We start from the raw sequence: 22,265 nt of genomic DNA, 5'->3' as shown, positions 1-22,265 counted from the left end.
TGGTAATTTTTTTATGGCAGTTTTTTTTTTTAATGAATAAGATCTCACAGGTACCCAGATATTGTGAATCTACCATTAATTAAGTGACCCAGACTGATGTATATGAAATAAAGAACAACTCTAGCATGATATATAGTACAAGCTAGTTTGAAAGCATATTCACGGTTTTGGGTGAACATAACATATGTAAGAATTCAAAAGAAAGAAAAGATCATTGCAATTGGAATTTATCTAGGAAACAGAGTGAGGTGGTCTCAATTTGGATCATAACAGAATAAAGGTAATACTAAGATGAGATTAAAGAATGGGAGGAGATATTTTATTAGTTCAGAGGAGAGATGGCATCATAAACAAACCTAAGAAAAAGGTTTGGCATGAGGGAAGAGCATATAGCTCCTGAGTATGTACAGTCTACTGCCGTGATTGGCAAAGAGACAGGTGTAAGATTCAGAGAAAGCTAAATGAGAGCCTTGACTGCCGGATGTAAATTATCAGTTTTGTAGAATTCTATTAAGCCTACATAGTACCAGTATTACATAAAAATATCATCAGCATGCATGCAATTTTGCAAGGAATCATTCCCTCAAATTATTCTTGAGTATATACTATATACTAGGCATACTTGCCATGGGAGCAGACAAAAAAGATAATGTGTCTGTGCACAAAGAATTTATATTCTAATGGGCAAAATGATCATTAACTTTGAACATGATAATGAACAGGAACATGTTTTCTTTCTTTTTTTTTTTTAAAGATTTATTTATTTATACAAGCACTGGATACAGTCAGAAGTGCGGGATGGTGAGAGAGTTCACCAGAGCCAGAGTAGGGAACAGAACAGGCAGACTGACAAAATACACTGCTGAGGGGAGCAGCAGGCGTGGAAGGAGAGGTCTGCGCTCCATGTGAGACCCTTGCAGGTGCCCGGGGATCAAACTGGCGCTGCAGAGGCTGTGGGCAACTTCGCAGCCCAGTGCTCACCTGCTGCACCACCATGGGAGGCCCAGAACATGTTTTATTTCTTTTCTTTAATATTGTTTACCTTCATCTATTTAATTATTTATTTTATTTTTATTTTCTTTCATCGTTGTTCATTTTGGTACATTTGATTTCTCCCCTCAGGTATAATCCCCAAAAATCTCCTACCACCACATTGCCAGTGAATCATCACCATAGTCCTTTTTACTCTCCCCTCTACTGCTGTCTGCCTCAGATCCATAATCTGCCTGCTAGTTATATCTTTTTTTTCCCTCTGAACATTTGTTCAGTTTCCCCGTATTCCATAAGTGAAACCATCTGATATTTTTCTTTTTTGAACAGGAATATATTTTTATTCAGTATTTTTAATTTTAACACTTAAGCTATAAAATTCCAAAGTTTTCAAGTAAATCAGGTGTCAGTCATGCAATCAATCATTCTTCACTCATTCATGCAACATTTGCCTATAATCAGGAGCATCATAATGATGAAAGATGTTGACGTGATTCAAATTATGATTCATTTCATATTAACACATAAGTAGACACCATAGACAATTCTTACCCACACTGTAAGAAAGCCCCTTCTGTAAGAGAGTTGATCTTAAATGTTCTGAGCAAACACAAAAATTGTAGTTAAGTGAGGTGCTGGATGTAACCTAATTGTGCTCATTATTTTGCAATATATACAAGTGTCTAATCATCATATTGTACATTTTAAACTTAAATAATACATTACTTCAATTATATCTCAATAAAGCTGGAAAAAAATATTTAGGTGCTTCTTTACAGAATTTGTTACCTCTGCCTGGATTGTTCTCCACCCTTCCCCAACCCCCAAGATTCAAATATCGCCTCTTCCATGAAGTCTCCGCTGACTCCTAGGGGAAGTGAATCTTGTGCATATCTCCATTTTAACACAAGCACATTAAATTAGGATGATTTACATTTCACCCTCTCCTCATACACACACTTCACTGTGAGCTTGCTGATGGCCTCTTTATCTTTCCATCATACCTACAAAAACAATGCCCAATGCGGGAAGCGCTGGGCAGCCTTCTTGAACCACCACTTAATCATAAACGAGCCTCAGTGCATGGTGTGTGGTTGGCATCGTATTCCGGAGCTCATGAGGCAGCTACGCCACTCTCCTTCCATTCTAAACATGCCTAGCTTGTTGCCACACCAAGCCACTCTCTGGTGTGCCCCCACACTCATTTCCTACTGGGGTGCGCCCCCACACTCTCATTTCCTTCCTTTTGCTTTTTCACTCAGATTTCGCTTCAGTTTCAGCAATTTGGAGAAAGCCCCCGAGGGCCAGGCTGCAATTGTTCCTCATCATCTTGGTCTCACTCAGCTGGGGGGTAAGAGCAGCTAGCTCTCATGTGTCTACTCTGCGCGGCTCTTGGTCAGAAGGGACACCCCTGGGGAGTTAACCTCTCGCTGCTCTTCTTCCCTGCTTTTGTTCAGAAAGAACAAAAGAGCAACTTGGACCCTTTACTTCCTAGGTGGCGAGCTGTGACTTGTGGACTTCATTCCCCTAGCTGGTGAGCTTGGTGGGACTGCTCAGTGCTTTCCAAAGTTTTAAATGAGTTAACTTTTAAAAATAAGGAGACTTCACATTTTTAAAAATTTTTCAAAAATCAGGACTATTTTGAATTGAAGAAGTAGAAACCCAGGGCCTGCAAAGCCAACTGGAAAGGCAGTGGAAGTGAGTCAAGTTGTCTGCTGTGGAAAAGGACCCCCAGGCTATAACCACCTCACCTGCTCTGCATCACCCAGGCACCTACCGCTACATCATGCATGTACATGTCCTGTCTGCCCTTGAGTGCAGACTGGAGTTGATCCTGCTCTGCTCCACTCATGCTCTCTCTCCATCACCCAAGCTACAGATCAGCCTCATGGTTCCTACAAACGCCAGTCTCAGAACTTCTGTAAAACTGCAACATCTTAAACCATGTCCTTAGAGGTGAATTAGCATCAACGCTTTCTATTGTTTTTACATTATGGCATGGAAAGATTATATCATTAAATACAAAACTGAATGAATGATATACAAGAAGAAAGTGTAGGTCAATGCTTAAATCTCAAGGGGGCAGAAGAAAACTATCATTAGAACATTAGAAAGCAAATAAATCAGGACGAAGTAGATTTAACTACAATGACTAAGGTTTATTATCCTTAATCAAAGTTCACTAAATAAAAAATGAACCCCAAGGGAAGACTGAATAAATACATTTTCAAGTAATTCACAAAAGAAACAGAAATTATCAAATAACCTAGTAAGAGTTAATTCATCATTTTTAGTAATCGAAAAGATGGAAATTAAATGAGATCCCCTTTCAATTACAGGTCATTAATTCATTCAACAAACATGTGTTGAGTGGTCACTATGTTCCAAACACTTTTAAGTTTGACAAAGATTTTTTTAAATGGTAATAATTTCAGGATTCAGTAAAGATGAGTGCCATCACATACTGTGAAAAACAATTTTATAATATGCATCAAGAACCATAAAATAGTTACTACCCTGCGACCTAGTAATTAAACTCCTTGGAATTTATCCGAAAGAAATAATCTGTGGCAGACAAAGTTTAATGCATGAGGATGTTAATCATAGCATAATATATCACATCAAAAAACATTACAAACCTAAGTGTCTAACAATAAGAAGTGATTAAATAAATTATGGTATATTCACACCATCAACAATTATGCAAACACTAATTATGCTTTCAAAGACCATTTCCTGGGAGAATGCGCACAAAAATGTTTCAAGCCTATACTTTAAAAATAATTTCATATAGCAAATTATTCTTTCTTGCCTTCTAAATCAGTAGTTATTTTTGCTTTCCACAGGCTTGATAGCAAACACTTGTCCCCACCACATAAAGGAAATAATGGAGCCCCAAACATTTCTTAATTCTAGTGGATATTAAAGTGGGGGACAATGGACTACAGTAGAGGACATTGGGGGCCTTGATGGTGGGTGTGGTGTGGTCACATACGTTGGAAAAGGTGTGAACCTGTACTGAATCACCTACAGTGCTGTATACCAAAATTACCTCAATAAAAAAATTATACAATTTTTTTAAAAAAGAATGTTAATACAGAATAAAGTGTCTTCCATGTTCACTGCATGCAGCATTACTGACAAGAACAAAAACTGAGTGTCCATCAACAAATGCATGAATAAAGTTCTCTTTCTCTCCCCGCCTCCCCACCTATGTGTGTGTGTGTGTGTGTTTGTGTAATTCGGTCATGAGAAAGGAAGTCCTGAGACAACTTGGATGAAACTTGGGGGCATTACATTAGGTGAAATAAGTCAGACACAATACCACACAAGTGAGAACCACCAAACTATGTCACTTATATGCAGATTATAAAAAATGTCGTACAGAGGTTAGGCGTTGGGGGAACTGGGAAGACTCTGGTCAAAGGCTATAGGGTATAGACTTCCAGTTATATAATGAAAAGTTCTGGGACCTGCATGTACAGCAAGGGAAGCACTGTTAATGCTGCTGTATTCTAATACCTGAATGCTGTAGAGAGAGCAGGTCTTGAATGTTCTCACATACAAAAAAAGGAAATGGCAATTATGGGACAGAAGAGAGGTACCATTTAATGCAATGAAAAGGTGTCACTCCACAATAAATAAATGTTATCAAATCAACACTTTGCAATGGTATGTGTCAATTATGTCTTAATAATTGGGGGAAAATAAGAAAAAATAAAGGGTCTCAGAAAAACAGAAACTGCTACAAGGGACCACAGAGAGAATGTCCAAACAGATCTCAAACATATACAAAGCAGTGAACAGGCTTCCAGATTGCAAAGAGTGCCCTTGAAAAAGAAGGACCAGGAAGAAAGAACAATGCAGAAGACCAAGACTGGAGAGGGGAGAGGCAGCCAAGAGGTGAAGAGAGAGCAATCGGAGGACAAAAAGCCAAACAAGACACATCACTGAAATTTTAAGGAAATTTGCTGCACGACACCACAGTATTAGAAATTCCCTTCTTGATGTATTTATAGTTTTATGCAGATCAGACAAGACACTTACAAGAAGCATTATTTGTTTCTTGTAACACCAACCACAGGAAGAGCCAAAAAGGATGTCATGGGAGAAAAAGCAGAACTACCTCACTACCATGAAAAGTGTAACAACAAAAATCGAAAGTCTGAGGGCATCTAAATAAACTGTCTGTGCCAAAGCTGATTATAGTAAAACCAGGAGGAAGTTGAGCCTTGGTTTTGGAATGACTGAGCTGTGCAGAGAAGGAGAGCAGCCTGCACAGTCATCAGCACACAGGAGCCCATGATTCCACGGTCACCATGCAAACAGCGAAACCTGGGCTCCGCTAACCCCTGAGCCCAGCCAGCCTTAAGCAGCTTCTACCCCCACTTGCTGGCGTGCCCTGGGGAGGGAGCCGTGCAGACAACAAGCCTGTGAGGAGCTCAGCCACCAAGGCTGGCCTCCCAAGAGGTAGAAAAGAAGCCCCTGACCTGAGAGAGGTAGAAACCTCACTTGTGAAAATTCCAGAGCGCAGCATGCTTTCTTTTGGGATTGGATCATTTTTCATGAACAACTGCTAGAAGGGGTCACTTCACAAGGGATACAATAGGAAACAGCCAGGGGACAAGTCAAGTGACAAGTCCCACTAGCACCAAGGGAAAGGAGCAGTCAGCTTCTCGTAGCTCTACCCGGTCAGTTACATGCGCAGCTCCCTAGACGGGGCCATTCCTATCTCCTCTGGCAGCGCCCGTCAGGACGCAGGCGGACCTCGTTTATGGTGTAATGACAAAGCTGAAAGTATTGAGAAATTCACAGTCTCCTTTCTCCCTTACTCAGCCCAACTTTCCCCCTTCCTCTCTCTATTATGGTATCTCTAGCTTGGATCTGCAAAAGACTGCTTCTCCAGCATTTTTGAAGGAAATCAAGGAACCTCACTATAGCCATTCAAGCCATTTTCACATCTGCTGCTTTCTGTCTTCATTTCAGTAAGTGGTTTTTAATCCCTTGTTACATTTTTACTAGTGTGCTTCCGGATTGCCCTCCAGGGACTCTTCACTGCCACCAGTTTTGAGGCTGACCTGCCCTCTCTAAGCGCTTTCAGAAACTCAACACCTACCAAAATCACCGACCTTCTGGCTGCCTTAATTACTAACTTCTCTCATATTTGATATCATTAACTCTTGATCTATGTATGAATAAGTCTTTATTACTGTTCTCCACTCATCAGCCATCTTGGTCTGCTTTTATATTTTGCTTTCTCGATTCTTCTATTAGTCTACTTAAAACTGAACTGGCCTAACAAAAGTCTTCTTGACCGTGACATTGTGATTATGACCCATATCACACTGGTAATGTGGGACAGCACTTTTCAGTGTACTCTGCATGGATGTAGGGAGATGTGGTCCAAATATCAGCCACTTGTGGGTCCCAGGGCTGACACAGCTGCCGGGATGTTGGTTTCCATTTGGTCATGCCACTGCTCACTGGTGCAGAGGGGAGGGGGGGAGGGCCTCTTTAGATCCAGCCAGGTTAGTTTTCAAGTCAAGAAACTATGCCCCCACATGTTTCTTCTAACACTTACTCCTGCTCACTCTGACCTTACTCTTCCTTGCTGCTTTCTTCTATAAGGTCACAGGTTTTTTTTGTTTTTTTTTTTTTTGGTGTCTTAAATAGTTTGTTTGTTGTTGGTGTTGTCCAACATCTCACAAAGAGCTGTTAACACTTGGTGTCTCTGACACCAACTCTGAGGGACCAATAGTGACCATCACTACTGGTCAGTGCTGTCCAGAACTCCTGGTGACTAGTAATGACCATCACTACTGGCCAGTGAGGTCCACCTCTGTTGACAGGTGACCAGTACTCTGCTTGTACTTCTGGTGGACACTATCTGGGTAAGATAGTCAGTCACTTGTGGCTACAGTTCAAAAGAACACCTGTACCCCATGTCCATTGCAGAATTATTTATAATAGGTAGGACCTGGAAACAACCCAAATGCCCAAAAACAGATGACTGGATCAAGAAGATATGGTATACATACACAATGGAATATCACTCAGCAATCAAAAGAGACAAACCCATGCCATTCGCAGCAACGTGGATGGAGCTAGAAGGAACCACGCCCAGTGTAATAAAAAAATATCGGATAGTTTCACTCATAGCAAGAATATGGGGAACCGAATAAGACATCAGTATAAAAAATAATAACTATGAAACACAACAAAGCAAAAACAGACAATTATAAATCAGAGACTTCCTGCAGGGGAGGAGGAGGGAGAGAGATCGAGGGAGGGAAGAGCACAGGGGAATGTGATGATGGTGCACGGGTGCACTGGTGAAGGAAATTCTATGGGGACTACACCTGGGGGGGAGGGAAACAAATATTATTTAAAAAATGAATAATGTTTGTAGGGTAAAGAAAATATCAGGCTTTTCTGCCCTTCCACCATCAGGATAGATGATGGATCCTTGTCCTGAATGCATGCCTGATGGCGGGCACCTGGAATAGGGTGTGGGCATAGGCAGATGGGATTCAGCTGAGCTAAGACTGTGCTTTTAAGGGCGGTGTCACGGGGGGACGCGAGCAGCCCCAGCCAGCAGCAGCAGAACCTGAAGGAGAAGCCGAAGCAGAAGCAGAGAACGCCAGAAAGCCCAGATAGAGTGAAGACTTGCTGGGGCTGGAGGCCTGCCAGCCTCCCAGCCCCCAGCCAGCACCCTGCCTGCCATATGCCTGGTGAACCCCAAATAAAAAACCTGCAAAACTACTGAGGACTCTGACTCCTCCTTTACCTGGTCTGCATGGGATCAGAAAACCTGCACTGTATCCAGTCCTGCCCCTTACAATGTTGTAAAAAAAATTTAAAAAAAGTCATCTGGTCCTGCAGTTTTGATTATTGTTTCAGTTTCTATAAGGTCACAGTTTCTAAAGTCACTCCCTGACCATGTGTCCATGCTGTGGCGCGCTGCTCTGCATTCAGTCTAACAGCCGACTGGACTTTGATTCTCAGCCTATGGTCTTTTCTTTCCATTCACCTGCAGTCTTTAGTCACGCTTTTTCTTGAGTTTGACTCAATTCCTGTTACTTGGTTTTCCTTTCTAAAAATGACACCTTTTCCATATCTGAAAATCTATTTCCTTCAATCTTCACCTTAGCTTTCAGTTGCTCAATAACTAAAATACTCTTTTGTCTTTCTAGCTATAACCCACCTTCCCTTACCTTTTTCTCAGCTATACATGTCTTTCTGCTAGACGATGAGAGGCCTAACGTGTTCTTAATGGCCCCATCATATTACTAAACAGTACTGTAGAATTTAATTCTTGCCTGAATCTGTCTCAAAAATGATACCCAAGTTTACATACAATATGATTATACAAAGGGCAGAGAAAGGTCAAGAAGTGTTTAGAGAGCAACCTGTAAAAACAAGTCTTCTCCGACTCTTACATCTACCCATGTTTATTCAATTAACTGATGGCAGGCACAGGGAAGCAGCACAAGGGGGAGATGGTCAATGGGAAAACATGGCTAGAAAAAGACTGGGAAGGTCATTCTGTGAAAAGGAGGGAGCAATCACAGGCAAATTCAAATTGGCATATGTATATTTAAAATGTTTGTGACTTCTATGCCTATCTGCATCAGAAGATGCACGCTGAAAGTTCACCTTCATGTTAGTGGAATCACATGTATCAAGTAACACTTATTAAGCACCTGTTTTCATAAATTACTATAAAATGGAAACAGTTCCTCCAAATGATTCAAAATTCAGCCTCACATCCATTAGCAGTCAAGTGGAAGTCAATGTGAGGCTGTTGCATGATGGCTTCTGCAGAAAGTGTGCCACCCTCCAAGTCATGGCAGCCAGAGACACTCCAGAGTCTGTGCAGACCAGAAAAGAACACGCCTGAGCCCACACACCCTCTGCCTTCCACTGCTGCCACAGCTTACCTAGTCCAACAGGAACAGTCCCCCTTCTCCTGGCCCAGCAGTTTTTGGTGTAAGTTCCATGATCTTAAGGATCACCCCTTGCACAGCTTGGTGGCATAAACATTGTAGGAGCTTGTCTTTCTTTTTAGCCCAGAGCTAGTGGTAGTGTTGGGGGGGTAGGGGAGGATACTGAATAAATAAAGGAACCAGAACTTGAAAATAGGATAAGAAACTATGACAAGATTAGCAAAATAAAGATATCAAATGTGATACCTGATGGGCAAGAATATAGATATTGTGTCCGACATCTTTAGGGGAAACACCATCATCTCCGCCCTCATCATCCCCGTGATCGCATTCCAGTCCTTGGTTATAGGCGTTCTTCATCACATCCACCTATCAAGAAAGAAAAACACGAACAAGAAGCTTCAAAAGCCATATCCAATAAGCTTTTTACATTATTTATAAGATTTTTAAATCCTCCTAACACTTAAAAAACATAAAAGAACTTTTAAGTGAAAACGGCCTCAAAGACCATCTTTATTGAAAATAAACTGGAACCCATTTTTCCAGCAATATTCCCTCTTTTTCTTGTGAAATTTTGCTTTGGTCTTTGAGTGTTGACAGTGCCAACATTCCCATGAATTCGGAGACTCTGGAACCCATAAGAGCACCCATTATCTACTAAGTGCCCACCAGGTAACTGGAAAAGATGGTGCTGGACATTGTGCTGGGCACTAAGAACCCAATCGTGTACCCAGCAGATGCACTGCCCTCAAGGAACTTAGCTGTTCAGTGAGCCACTCAGCACCTCATCCAGAAAAGAAAGCAACACTCCTACCACAGGCCCAAGTATAAGGCACCCAGGAAGCTCGGCAAGAGGGTTGGGGGTGAGTCACAGGGAGAAAGGGGATGGTTGGGATGAAGGTGTTGTAGGCAGAGGAATGAAGGTTCCTGTCCACTCCTGTAGATGAGTGAAGCTGTAACTCATTGTTCCATTTAACACTGAGGATAAGGAAGGCCCCTGCAGATACTAGAATCTCATCAGACACTCAATCAAACTGTTTCCTATCTCTCTCCTCTCTGCCCTCCTTGGTGCCAATCTTTACTATTAAAGAGAAGGTAAGAAATGTGGTGCTGTCCTCCATCAGCTTCCCTCACAGCTCCAACAATGGCGCTGACAAGTGGGCTTAGTCCCTGGGGTGCTGAGCTAGATGGTTTGCATATGTTCTCCATGCTTTTGAAACCCAGTGCTTTTATAACACACTGATATAACTTCAAAATTTCTAAGGCACACGTGAGGAGGAAAATATAACTTCTACAATAGGAAGACACACTGATGATCTTCATGGAATCCTCGTCAAGTCTCCACACAATTTCCTCTACACCAAGCAAGAATAAGGACAAAAGACAGCAATTTTATTTTCATTTTTCATGAAATGGTGTGAAAAAAGTTTTTGAGGGTACAAAGATTTTCATAGATCCCAACATACAGACTGAATTAAACTTTTCTGGCTAAAATAACTTACAGATAGTTTCAGAGTATTTGTGACAACCTGGTTAAGTACAGGTATTGAGGGTGGATAAAACCATTAAGGACCAAAAATCACACAAGCCTTTGCCAATTTCTAGGATGCTGGGAGTGCTAGGTAGGTCATATTATGTCATATGCTTGGGCAGAGCAGAAAACAATACTAGACGTTCTTCCTGTCATAGATATTAAGACTTGTACCTTTTACGTTGTACACTATTAATATGACTTTTAAATGTTTTCTTACCAGTTCCCGGGGTCTCATGTTAAAAAGAATTCTCTCTGCATTCTCACTGTCGTGTCTGCTTTCCATGATGGCCAGCAAGAGCTTGGAAGCGTTGTTCTGGAGATAAGGATTGAGTCAATGCACAGGTAAATTTTCATGCATTCACCTGCATTTATTTTAATTAACAGTCAGAACCATTTTTCTTAAACTGCTGATTTCATTTGGCTTGTTGACATTTAAAAACCAAATAATTTACTTTCTTGTCAACACAAAGTAAAAATAATAAATCACAAGCAGTATTATGGGGAATGTTTTAAATTGGTTAAAAAAAGTGTTTTGAACACCAAATTGACTTTATATATAATGCTTAAGAATAAAATTGTATTTTCTTTAACTGTTCCCTCATTGGCATGTTTGCAATAACCTTTGTAACAGACAGTAAAGTGAACCAGAATCAATGGTATGCTTTACAGAAATAGTCTATTTTTTTTTTCATTTTAGCACAATTGTTTTTAATGTAAAATATTAGCTCATATTAGCAAATCAAAATTTTAAGTGGATCTGAACAAAAATTACCTTATGAAATTCTAATCTCATGAGTAATGCATAAATTCAAGTTTACTGGTGACATGTTGCCCACTTTTAAGAGAATGAAAATAATTTATGTTATCTTTGATGTTTTCAAATGTATGATTTCAACACTTTTACCTTTTATCACAAACATTTTTGATACAGTCCAGTTGTAATCCAGAATGGGGACCCAGGCTACAGCAAGGCCCACAGCACAACAGGCTCAACGTGGGGGAGATATTTCTTTCCCCTGTGTTGGCAACAGTGCTGCTCCCAATTTGTGCCAGCTGGCTGCTCCTCAGAGCTCCTGGGAGAGACTACAGAGCTTCACAATACGCATTCAGGTGAAAATCTAGACCTCAAGCCTTATTTCTGATAAGAACCAAAACTAAGTAGTCAATGGTTTTAAGACCCTTCTTAGTTTCTTCTTAGTTAAGACACGCCTAATCAATATCATATAGGAGGAAACTGAAATTGAATCAGTCATTTTATGAATGCAGACACGCAACAAATTCTGTTAAAGCCATGAAAAGTAATCTTACTGAGTAGCTTCAATAGAAATTCTATCCAACAATTTTTTTTTCAGAAGTATAGACTTAAGACCACCTTTAAGTGACTAATATTAGTAATGATCATGACAGTGGTGATACAATTGCCACAAACCCACCGTGAAAAGATTGAGCATTTTGTAGGGAAAGTGGTATTATTTTGTTCTGTTCCATTTTTGATTTTTTCAGATTTGTACCAATCCTAAAAGCCATTTTTATAAACTAGCATCCTGTACAAAGAACATACCTAAAAAATAAGGTTTAGGGATCAGTGAGGAGCATGAGCCTTCATAGAGATCCCAATGGACCCCACAGAATTCAAAGTTAAAACCCTGAAAACACTATACTCTCTGGTGAACCTCACTCAGCTGGCCTAGGTCATAATAACTTAAAACATATCTGATTCCAGAATGCTACTAGCAATATGGTATTTTTCTAACCAATCTTCTTTTTCGTACTATGCTGGAAGAATGGAAGTCTAGTATATGACTTCAGTCTGCATTTGAAAGCACAGGAGCTGATGTAAACTAAGAGATCAAATGTTTGTGCCAGTATTCATGGAGTTTTGTCTCAAAGGAAGCTAGAGTTATTAAACAAAGAAAGTCCTGTGAACAAATTCAGCACTTCCTTAGTCGCAGATGAGTGATGAAATGTAAACTTAAATGTAAAGGACGAAACATATGGATGAAAAATTTCATAAAATTGCACAGTAAATAAGTGCATGAAGTATATTCAAAATTATTAATAATGAGTAAATGAACTTAGTGGAGAACAAAATAAAACTTTAACAGCTTTAAATGCATCTCTATAATGTCATGAAGAATTTATAATTAAAAGCAGCCTGTTCTATTCATGGGAACACCTAAAATGTGCCAGTCTTTATCACGCTGTCTTAAAAAAGTTTCACAGGGGCTAGCAGATGCAAACCACATAGATTTTTTTTTAGAAAACTATTCTTTAAATATTTCAAGTCAAATCCATTCATTTTGTATTTTATACATACCTTGATTTAGCCAACTGTCACATTTTGAAAAGTTATACATAAATTGTGCTTAGTAACATAAATGAAATTTTAAATGATTCTCTTTCAAAAAAGCATTTCATTTGAATAGCTAGGGAGTATCTGTGCTATTAAGTCAGACCCTATCAGTCAGTGTTTTGACATAAGTCTGGATTTGTAAATAATCTGTCTGCTTTTATTTTAAATTGATGGATCATTTAGTATTTCCCTGCTCTTTAACTTACATTAATTCAAAATGAGATTTAAAGATAGTGTCTTTAGACTAATGAAGGTTTTAAGGCAACACAGATGGACCTTGAGAGCATTATACTAAATGAAATAAGTCAGACAGAGAGACAACTATGTATGATTTCACTTATATGTAGGATCTAAAACAAAAGAGAAAAGAACTCATTGATACAAAGAATACTGGTGGTTGCTGGAGGTGGGGGGTGAGTGGTAGGCAAAATTTTGAAGAGGGTCAAAATACTGTAGTGTATACTTGAAACCTGTTGAGAAAGTAGGTATTAAAAGCTTTCCTCAGAAGCAAAAAAGATGTATAACTATGTGTGGTGGTAGATGTTAACTAGACTTATTGTAGAGCTCATTTAGCGATTTACACAAGGATCAAATCATGATGTTGTACACTTGAAGCAAATATGTTGTTTATCAACTAGATCTCTAAATGTTTTGTTTTTTTTTTAAGGATTTCAAAAGTCAAAGACCAAGGCTTTGCTATGTTGTTTCTTTATGAATTGTGACTAATAGCGAATTTAGAGGAAATAAAATGGTTCTAGCACTTATTAAGCTGACTGCCACACAGGTTGAGGCTGGTTTCACCAAGGCGAGCGTGACGCTAGTGAGGACAAGGCCATGAGCTCACTCTACCTCAGGGCCACTTCCCTTTCATAGAGGTGAAAGACCCATAGCTTGTCCATTTTGCAAATGAAAATGGGGGGGGGCAAAAAAACCCCTCATTTCCTCTATTCAAAGAAACATTTGCTTACTTATTAAGACCCATTATCACAATCTTCAATCTGTATTTACAAACAGAAGTATGAAAACATCATTCCTATTCTTGGCCACAAATATAACCATGCAAAGTTAATTTTATTTTCTGTGATACCAGATAGGTGCCTTCGTAGAAAAACTGCATTTAACAAATGGATTTTTCTTTTACTCTTGCAAGACTAAACACAACAATATAGTCTCCAATAATTCATCTCAATTGAGTATCGTCATTTTGTCTCAGGGAGTTATAGTTTCTAGAGTATACTCATTTTTCTATTTCCATGAACAAAAAGCTGAAGAAATTTTTCTTTAATGCTGTTGTGTCCAGAGCTGATATAAATGGAAGGACTGGCAAGTGGTACCTGACTTGTGTCAACGGGACTACAGAAGTGGCTTGTGAGATTGATAATTTCCAACCATGTAAGTAAAATCATACATAGTTGTCTTTCTCTGTCTGACTTAAAAAAAATGGTAATTTCCATCCCTCTATAACATTTCCAGTGGTTCTCTTGATCATCAATCAATCTTTGTGAGATGCGGTGGGAATTAAGAGCCTAATGTAAAAGAAATCAACCCTAGGAAAGAAAAGAGTCAACCACCTACAAGGCAGACCCCTTTTACAGAGATGAATTAATTAGGACTGGCCAGACAGAATTTCCTAGTTAACAAGAACTAAAGGCGTGCAGTATAGTGAAGGGTCTGCACCGTTTGCTTTCTCTATAATGACAAACAAAAACAAAGAGTAGTAGTGAAACTAAATGCCTACTTGAAAAAAACTTCCAATAAAGTGCCCTCTGACTCAACATTCTTATTGGGCATTTTAGCAGGAATTCTGCTAAATTTTACACTGTACTCTCATTCTACTTTTCTGCCAATTCATTAAATGACAGTATGATAATATCCTGGTTTTTGCAAGAGCTACCTGAAGACTGAGGGTCAGCTGTGAGGGAGAGTTTCAAGCAGAGAATTTTACCCCCACCCCAAATAGTGGGTTTACTCTACCTTTAGTTGAAGCACCAGGTCCATCCGGTATTTACCAAGAGGGTTGATGTCATTTAGAATTAAAGCAATGATGATGTCAATCCCATTTGATTCATGAGTAGCAATACAAGTCTAAAAAACAAATGTTTATAAAGTAGCATCTATTTATAACATAAGACCATTAGAAGCCATGATAGAAAACAGAATCACCTTCACTTTCTGACCTTTAGAATAAAATTGCCACTCTGAGGTAAAGTCATAGGTAAGCCAAAGGTTTAATTCTGACTAATTCTTTTGCAGAATCTGACGATTAATCCATTAGTATCGATTAAGTGGCTTTGTATGCAGGACACTGAGAGGTATGGTGCAAAACAGGAGACTTTAAAATGAACCCTTTTCATAGAATTTCAAAGCATACCAGTTAAGTGAAATATTCTTTCAGTCAACACATTTTAATATACCCTCCTACAGAGAAACTGCTTATATTCAGAGTTTTCAGATATGATCGAGTTTGGCTAAGAGAATATTCTAACTTGGGAGGTCTGTATGTAAACTTTATCAGTGCTCATACAGTGAACACTCTGGCAGGGCCACTAGTTAGCTAATATTATCTGGGTGACAATGCTACTGGATAGCAGATGTTGGGGGATATGCACTCAATCAAGGGAAATGTTCAGCTGGCCTGCTACACTTGGGTGAGTTTAAAAGGGATCTTAATTAAGAGGAAGTTTATAAAACACCCTGAAGACAAAAATCAGTACTTTGAGGCTCCACAGGTTTGGCTGCTGTACTTAAATCATCTTATAGAACTTGAAACCCAGGAAATTGTGCTGGAATTTGAGGGTGGCCATGTCACCATGGAGCCAGGACTGTCAAGGGGGTTGAAACATCAACATCCAGGTGAGTTAAATGAGAAGATGTAAAATCAAAGTAACTCTGAAATGGGCATTATTTTTCAGATTGGACTTCAATTCACCCTTCATACAAGGGAATTTTTACTTCCTTCACACAAAGAAATGGTAATTTCCATCCCAGTGGTTCTCTTGATCATCAAAGTGTTAACCACACAAAGAAGGAATCACTGTGTAGGCCAGCTCTGGATTTGAAACAAACCTTTCTCTTCCAGAATTTTCACAGCACAGGGCTTAGAGTTGATTAATTTTTAGAGTAGGTGGGATTTATGGTATTTTATTACTTGCTTTCAGTTTTAGAGCTTACCTGATTATAAGTTACTTTCTACACTCAATTTCATCGGCAGTTAGGTTTTCTTGTGTTACTGCCCTAGGACATTAATACAGGCAGAAAGGGTGAAATCCACACACCCTTGTACCCTGTCACACACTCACTTGAGAGGGAGGAAAAGTACTCCCCAAACAAGTTACTTCTACCATTACTTGTGTGTTCATGTTCCTATGCATGTTAATGTGTGTGCTTATATGTTCATGCGTCAATGAATGACATATACACTACATGTGTGTATATAAGTCACAGGACGCGCAACAAAAAAGCAAGCCTCCTTGTCCCCTTTCTTTTCTATGTCAAGCATTGATATTTGGTCTCCATGCCTCTTTCAAATTTATATTTAGAAATCTATGAAACTTCTTTCTCCTGGGTTGGATCCATGCATATGAGGTGGCAAAGGCAACTGCCCATGGATGTGAAGCAAACTTCTCCCTTTACTAGCTCAAGGGCTCTGTCTTCTACTCCTCTCTGCTATCCCTGATGTCCAAGAAGATGGAGTCAAGACAAACATTCTGCCAGGAACCATTTGATTGGGATTCAGAACCAGAAGTTTCAAGGAGTTTAAGACAGACACTGCATCTTACTGATTCTCTTGCCCTGCGAGATGGGAACATTAGTCTCACAGTCAGAACCGATTTACCAGCAAAATAGTGACAATAATACCTATTTCATAAGCTTGTGAATATAGTAAGGAGACGACATACACAACCCTCTTCAGAGGAGCCAAGGAAGGCTGTGGAAGTTTGTTCTACTAATCATGGAAAGATTCACTGAAGATAAAAATTGGGCAACGATGAAGAAACATACTTTACTCTTTGTGATAAGTTTGATGTTTATCTGGGACATTTTCATGGGAATTTTCTTTTGCCATGGAATTAAATGAAAGCATGGCATAGTATTTGCTGGTCTATAATTCAGTCTTTGTAAGTTTTGTTGGGAATGTAAAAATACCTGCAAAGGAAGATGACCATGAAAATGTACACCAAGCTTGGCTCTTTTGCCAGTCTGACCCCCTGGCTAATTAGTTATGAGTATGTGTGTGTGGAGAACCGCCTGCCTGCTTACCTGATTTTCATGGCACGGGCCCTGGCAATACTCAGTCAGGCTCTCCAGGGTCTGGTTGACCAGCACAACGTTCTTCTCGTTGATGTAGAGACCCAATAGGCCCAGGCCCCCCGTTGTACTCCCACAAATGCAATCCAAAAACTGAAGGGTCTCACAGACGAGGTTGTAATTTGTTTTGTTGTTCTGATTCCTCAAGAAGTTCTGAAGGCAAGAGAAAAATATACCTTTGGGCTTAAAACAAAATCACTGTGCTAATTGTTTTCATTTCTCTCTCTGTTTGTTTTTCTAACTCAAAAAGATGCCTGTGGCAAGGTGAAATAGAACTGCTCTTTATAAGAAAGTGTTCACATTTATTAAATTTCTCTAGGCTTAAGGAAAGAAAGACATGGCTCCCCTGCCCTCACCTCAGATATCTATATTTATCAGTAAAGTTCATAACAAATGTTTCTTTATGTCACTCTAAAAACTATATAGAGAGGGCACATATAATAGGTACTAGGAAAGGAAAGTAAACTGGGAGGTTTGCTGGGCAAATAAGTCACCAGATTTTCAAGTAAGTGACTCCCTTCTCAAAAGTACAGCTTCAAACAGAGAATGATACAACTGCTTAGAGGATAACCTCCAAGTACCTATAACATTTCAGCTACATTCAACTCCCGTTCAAAAAAGTTCTTCAAGCTTTATGTCTAGCAGTTCACATTGGGCCCTCACAGTGTGGCTGGCTTAATAAACAGCAGCAGTACATCCAAACGCTGGCTACTACAAGGCTAGAAAAATGAGGTCCTTCCATAGGGGATGGTACAAAATCAACCCAGTAATATGTAAGTTAGTAATAAGATTCACCACCAAGTGTAAAAAGCAAGTTGCAGAATACTGTGCACTATCTTTTTTAAAAAGTCTATAGGCACAGATCAGTATGGTAATTACAAGTACATGAAAATCTCTGGAAGTAAGTCCAACCTGGTGACAGCTACTGCTTTTGGACAGTAAGTAGAACAGGGATCTGCCCTATCTCAGTGATTCTGTCTACTCAAAGTATCTCATGTAAGTGGAATCACAAAATATATGTGTTTGTGATTGGCTCATTTCTCTTAGCATAATGTCCCAAGATGCATCCATCTTGTAGCACAAGTCAGAATTTCCTTCCTCTTTAAGACTGAATAATATTTCACTGCTGGTATATACCATACTTTACTTATCCATCCATCCATCCATGCACGTGGGTTGCTTCCATGTTTAGTGACTGAGAATAAATCTGCTATTCATTGTTATCAAAGCAAAACTATTTTATAAGTAGTACATTCCACAATGTTTGATCCCACACTCCCATCAGTAAAATGTTTAGTCATTTTACAATGACTCATATCTTTCTACATAATATATTTATTTCCTGCATGGACAGACTAGCTGGCTCAGGACAAGAACACAGGCACATATCTAATATCCTCCCTCTGAAAGTGATGCTACTGGTCGTTGCCTGCCCAGAGTTCTGCAGCAGCCATCACCATGTTACATAGGGTGGTCCACAGATCTATGGTTAACCCCTGAGCATCTCAGCCCTTTGATGATATGTAGTTCTCCTAATACAATTTAGATGTATTTAACCTCTCAAAATGCCTGCACACTAGACACCTTCTAGAGAACACAGCTTCAAATGCTGCTCTTTCTAATATTGTACATGTGCTCCTGGAAACACTGAATAATTGTTGGTTACAGAGAAAATGCAGATCAGATGCCTACAGGGCAGATCCCAGGACTATTGCAGATTTCAGCCAGTTCCACTATAATTCAGTAATAAAATCTTTGGCCAACCTTGCCACCTAGCAGTAAAAATGACTTGGCATAATTGAAGGTGTAGATGATCTGCAGGTTGCAGTTGCTCACCTTCAATCAGGCCAACCAACATTCTCACCTGTCATGGGACTTTGCCATGGTGACGTAAGCAATGTGTTCAAATGATGCAAAATAAAGAGGCAAAAATTCCATGGGAACCCCTACTTAAATCCATCTATTGACAAAGAAAATGTATCAAAGATGATGTAAGACCCAAACTATGTCATTTACAAAGGTACCAACTTGCACTATTGTATGACATTCTCTCCTTCACTAACTGTTACTAATGAAGGCATACACTATCAAGAAAGAAGTGGATTGAAAGTGATGATTGTCCCTGAAGTCATGAGAGGTACAGATGGAGCAGAACATGAGGACTGATGCCCAGTGAGGCTAAATGTGAGTGGAAGACACAAAGAATGATAGTGTATGAGTCAATTTCATGCATAAAGGAATTTTCCAGTCATTTTTCTTCATTACATATGAAAGTTTCTTCCCATTTCAAAAGAGCACTATTGGTTTTATCAATTGATTATCTCTCCAAAACTCGCCCTAAAACTACTTGCTGGTATTTAATGACTTCTAATGATAGGCTGTAGTCTCAGCTGTCACGCAAAATGAAACAAATACCTGCAGCTCCCGGTTGTGATTCTCGCACAGTAACTGCAGGAACCTCAGTATGGGCTGCATGATGGTGATGGCTGGGCTCATGGTCACCTCCTCAGCAGACCTGTCTTCAGCATTCCCCGCTTCTGCCCCCGCGTACATGATGTCCACTTCTGGATCCATTTCTCTTCTGTACACGCAGTATGCTTTGGATGTTGCTGAAGAAGCTTCTGTTAATTGGCCTTTCATTCCCTCTTTTAAATGTAAAGTTGACTCTCTTACTGAAAATAAAGCAATACTCTTATATTTCTGGATTCATTTCTTTCAGCTAATTAAAGAAAAAGACAATCAGGTGCCTGAATTCTCTAACAATTGAATTAACAATTGTCTGATGAGAGGTGCAACAATTTCCCAAAAAGAATTTGAGGTGGCAACTAAAAATTTAAATTTGTACTAGGATGTGAAAAATGGAACCTAATGCTTAGCCAATTTTAGAAGGGCTTATGTTTTGCTGATAAACCATGAGAGTTCATAAATACAAGAAGGTGGGGAAAATACGGCAAACTCTGAAATGTCAAGTTTTTGATTTGTATTTTCTGCACTGAAGACTGTTAGTCTGAACACCAAGAAACTTTTGTTACATTTGGTGCTATAATTTCTGTTTTCAAAGTTTAAATTTCATGAGCACTTAAAAAGGTTTGGAACAGTTGTCCTTTTCCATGCATTCCACAATGAAATGGAATATTTTCAGATCACTAGTTGCTTTGTTCTGGTAATGCCTTGAATTTGGTCCTAGAGAGCTATTTCAAGGTCAACCATAACAACAGTAATATAAGGATGGAGCTCCATACTCAGGGTCACAGTTGAGGTCCTAAGAAAAGGTATGAGAGATGACAAAGATTTGGGAGTTCTCATTGGGAAGCAATTCCCCCCAGACACTCAAGTAATTCCTTACCCCTCAATCGTGGGCTGGATGTCATCAACTCGTTGTCATCATCTCTCTTTTTGTTCCCTAAGTCTATAGTATTCACTGTCACTGTTGATCTTATCTCTTTCTGAGCAGCCTTCATTCGGTCATAAAGAACTTTAAAGAATTTTTCTGACTTTTTTTGCTCATGCAACTGCTGGTAGAAAGAATACTGCAAGAAAACATATTTTAAAATCTCAATACCCAAGAGGAGAAAAACAGTATTTTTATGCTTGAATAAACACAAGCCTCTGGATAAAAGCACACATTTAATGTGCTGCCCATTATTATTTCATAAATTGACAGTTTTTGCCAGTCTCCTGGACTATTTAATGTGTGCTAATAATAGTCTGAGTACCTTCTACCATAATTTAATATTTTCATATGTTATTTAACTCACCTTACCTGATTATTTTAAAATCTCACAAGGACACTCTAAGAGATGCAAGCACAGAGTTATTTGATGTCTGCATTATTATAAAGTCATGCATCCATTGAACACATATTTGCTGAGTGCCTACTGTGTGTCAGCAGCACTAGGAAGCAAACAAAAAGGAAAAGCAACCAAGCAACCAAGGTCCCCGCCCTCGGGCATCTGGAACCCTGAGTAGAAGGCAGCCACTAATCCACAGACCACCCTCTGTCAGTGTGAGTTTGTGGAGAGCTACAAAAATCTGTTTTCCTCTTTCTCTAAATCACAGCATATTTAATGCAGAATGTGTTGTCATGGCAACCTCACTCAGGAACCCACTGATGAAGAGGCACTAAGTTCTGTGGGTGCTTTCTTTGCTACGTAGCTATGCATGGCATCCAGACAAGCCCACCACAACATGAATTCAGTTTCATGGTGCAAGATAACGCATAAAGCTTTCATCACCAGAAGTATGATAAAATATGCCCAGTGGAGGGGGAAATACTGAACTTTGGGACTATCTGTCCTGATCACCCTCTGCTTCACGCCCTATGGAAGTATCCAGAAGAGGCAGGAGATAGGAGGTGATACATTCCAGACAAGACAGAATTTGTAGTTATAAATTATTATGGGGAAGTTATAAATTATGAATACTGAAACCATGGGATAGAAACAACCCAAACGAGAAATAAGGTAAAGAAATTAGTAAAGGTAATAACCCCAGTAACTGCTGTGATTAAAAGAGTTACATAACCTTGATAGAAGACAGTGTTGGGGAAAAAATGATTTCAATGTCAAGTAAGAATTAGCCAATTCATAATCCAACCAATTCAAACACCACTTTGGGGAGTTTGGCTCCCACAGATGTTCTTCCCTGAAGGAATGCCCAGAAGCACGATCCAAAGGTTCTGGAACTTGCTGCTGAGATGCTAACTCCACCAGGTCTTGAAACACATGCCTGTCCTGTAGCACCTAAAATGGGCTCCATATACTCACAGTGCTTTCTGAGCCCACAGAAGCTGACTTCATGTCGACAAGAGGAAGCTCCTAAGAAGTGGAGGGCTAGCGGCCCCTCCAGGAAGGAGGCCAACAAGCCACAGTAACCATGGCAACTGCAGGGAAGCAGTGAAGCTGGTTCTGCTAATTCAAAGGATAAATGCAGCATTCACAGACCTCTCTAGTGCCACAAATTAAGCTGATGTTGAAACCTTAATATTCTCAATATAATGAGGTTAGGAGGTTATCAATGAGGAAGTTATAGGAACTTTGTGACTCTATTGAAACAAAGTTTTATAATTTTTGCAACTCCTTGATATAAATGATCGGATGTCACTGATACTCCCAATGCAGATGGATGATGAATA

General features: G+C 39.5%; 1 protein-coding gene across 2 annotated transcripts in view; it reads right to left on the bottom strand.

The window, feature by feature from the left end:
- ITPR2 (inositol 1,4,5-trisphosphate receptor type 2) overlaps window positions 1-22,265 on the bottom strand; it is a 450,075-nt gene that overhangs the window by 126,736 nt on the left and 301,074 nt on the right. For both annotated transcript variants that reach the window (XM_037514200.2, XM_054696343.1), the window contains exons 40-45: window positions 20,478-20,661; window positions 19,547-19,803; window positions 17,084-17,284; window positions 14,798-14,908; window positions 10,688-10,783; window positions 9,183-9,305 (exon numbers count right to left, since the gene is read on the bottom strand). In XM_037514200.2, coding sequence (XP_037370097.1) covers window positions 9,183-9,305; window positions 10,688-10,783; window positions 14,798-14,908; window positions 17,084-17,284; window positions 19,547-19,803; window positions 20,478-20,661 — 972 coding nt within the window. The remainder of the gene's footprint in view (window positions 1-9,182; window positions 9,306-10,687; window positions 10,784-14,797; window positions 14,909-17,083; window positions 17,285-19,546; window positions 19,804-20,477; window positions 20,662-22,265) is intronic.

The sequence above is a fragment of the Talpa occidentalis genome, unplaced genomic scaffold (genome assembly GCF_014898055.3).
Source record: "Talpa occidentalis isolate TD23 unplaced genomic scaffold, MPIMG_talOcc4v2.1 talOcc4.16, whole genome shotgun sequence".
Classification (NCBI taxonomy): domain Eukaryota; kingdom Metazoa; phylum Chordata; class Mammalia; order Eulipotyphla; family Talpidae; genus Talpa; species Talpa occidentalis.
Note: the sequence above shows the minus strand (reverse complement) of the source record. Positions and strands in the feature narration are given on the sequence as shown.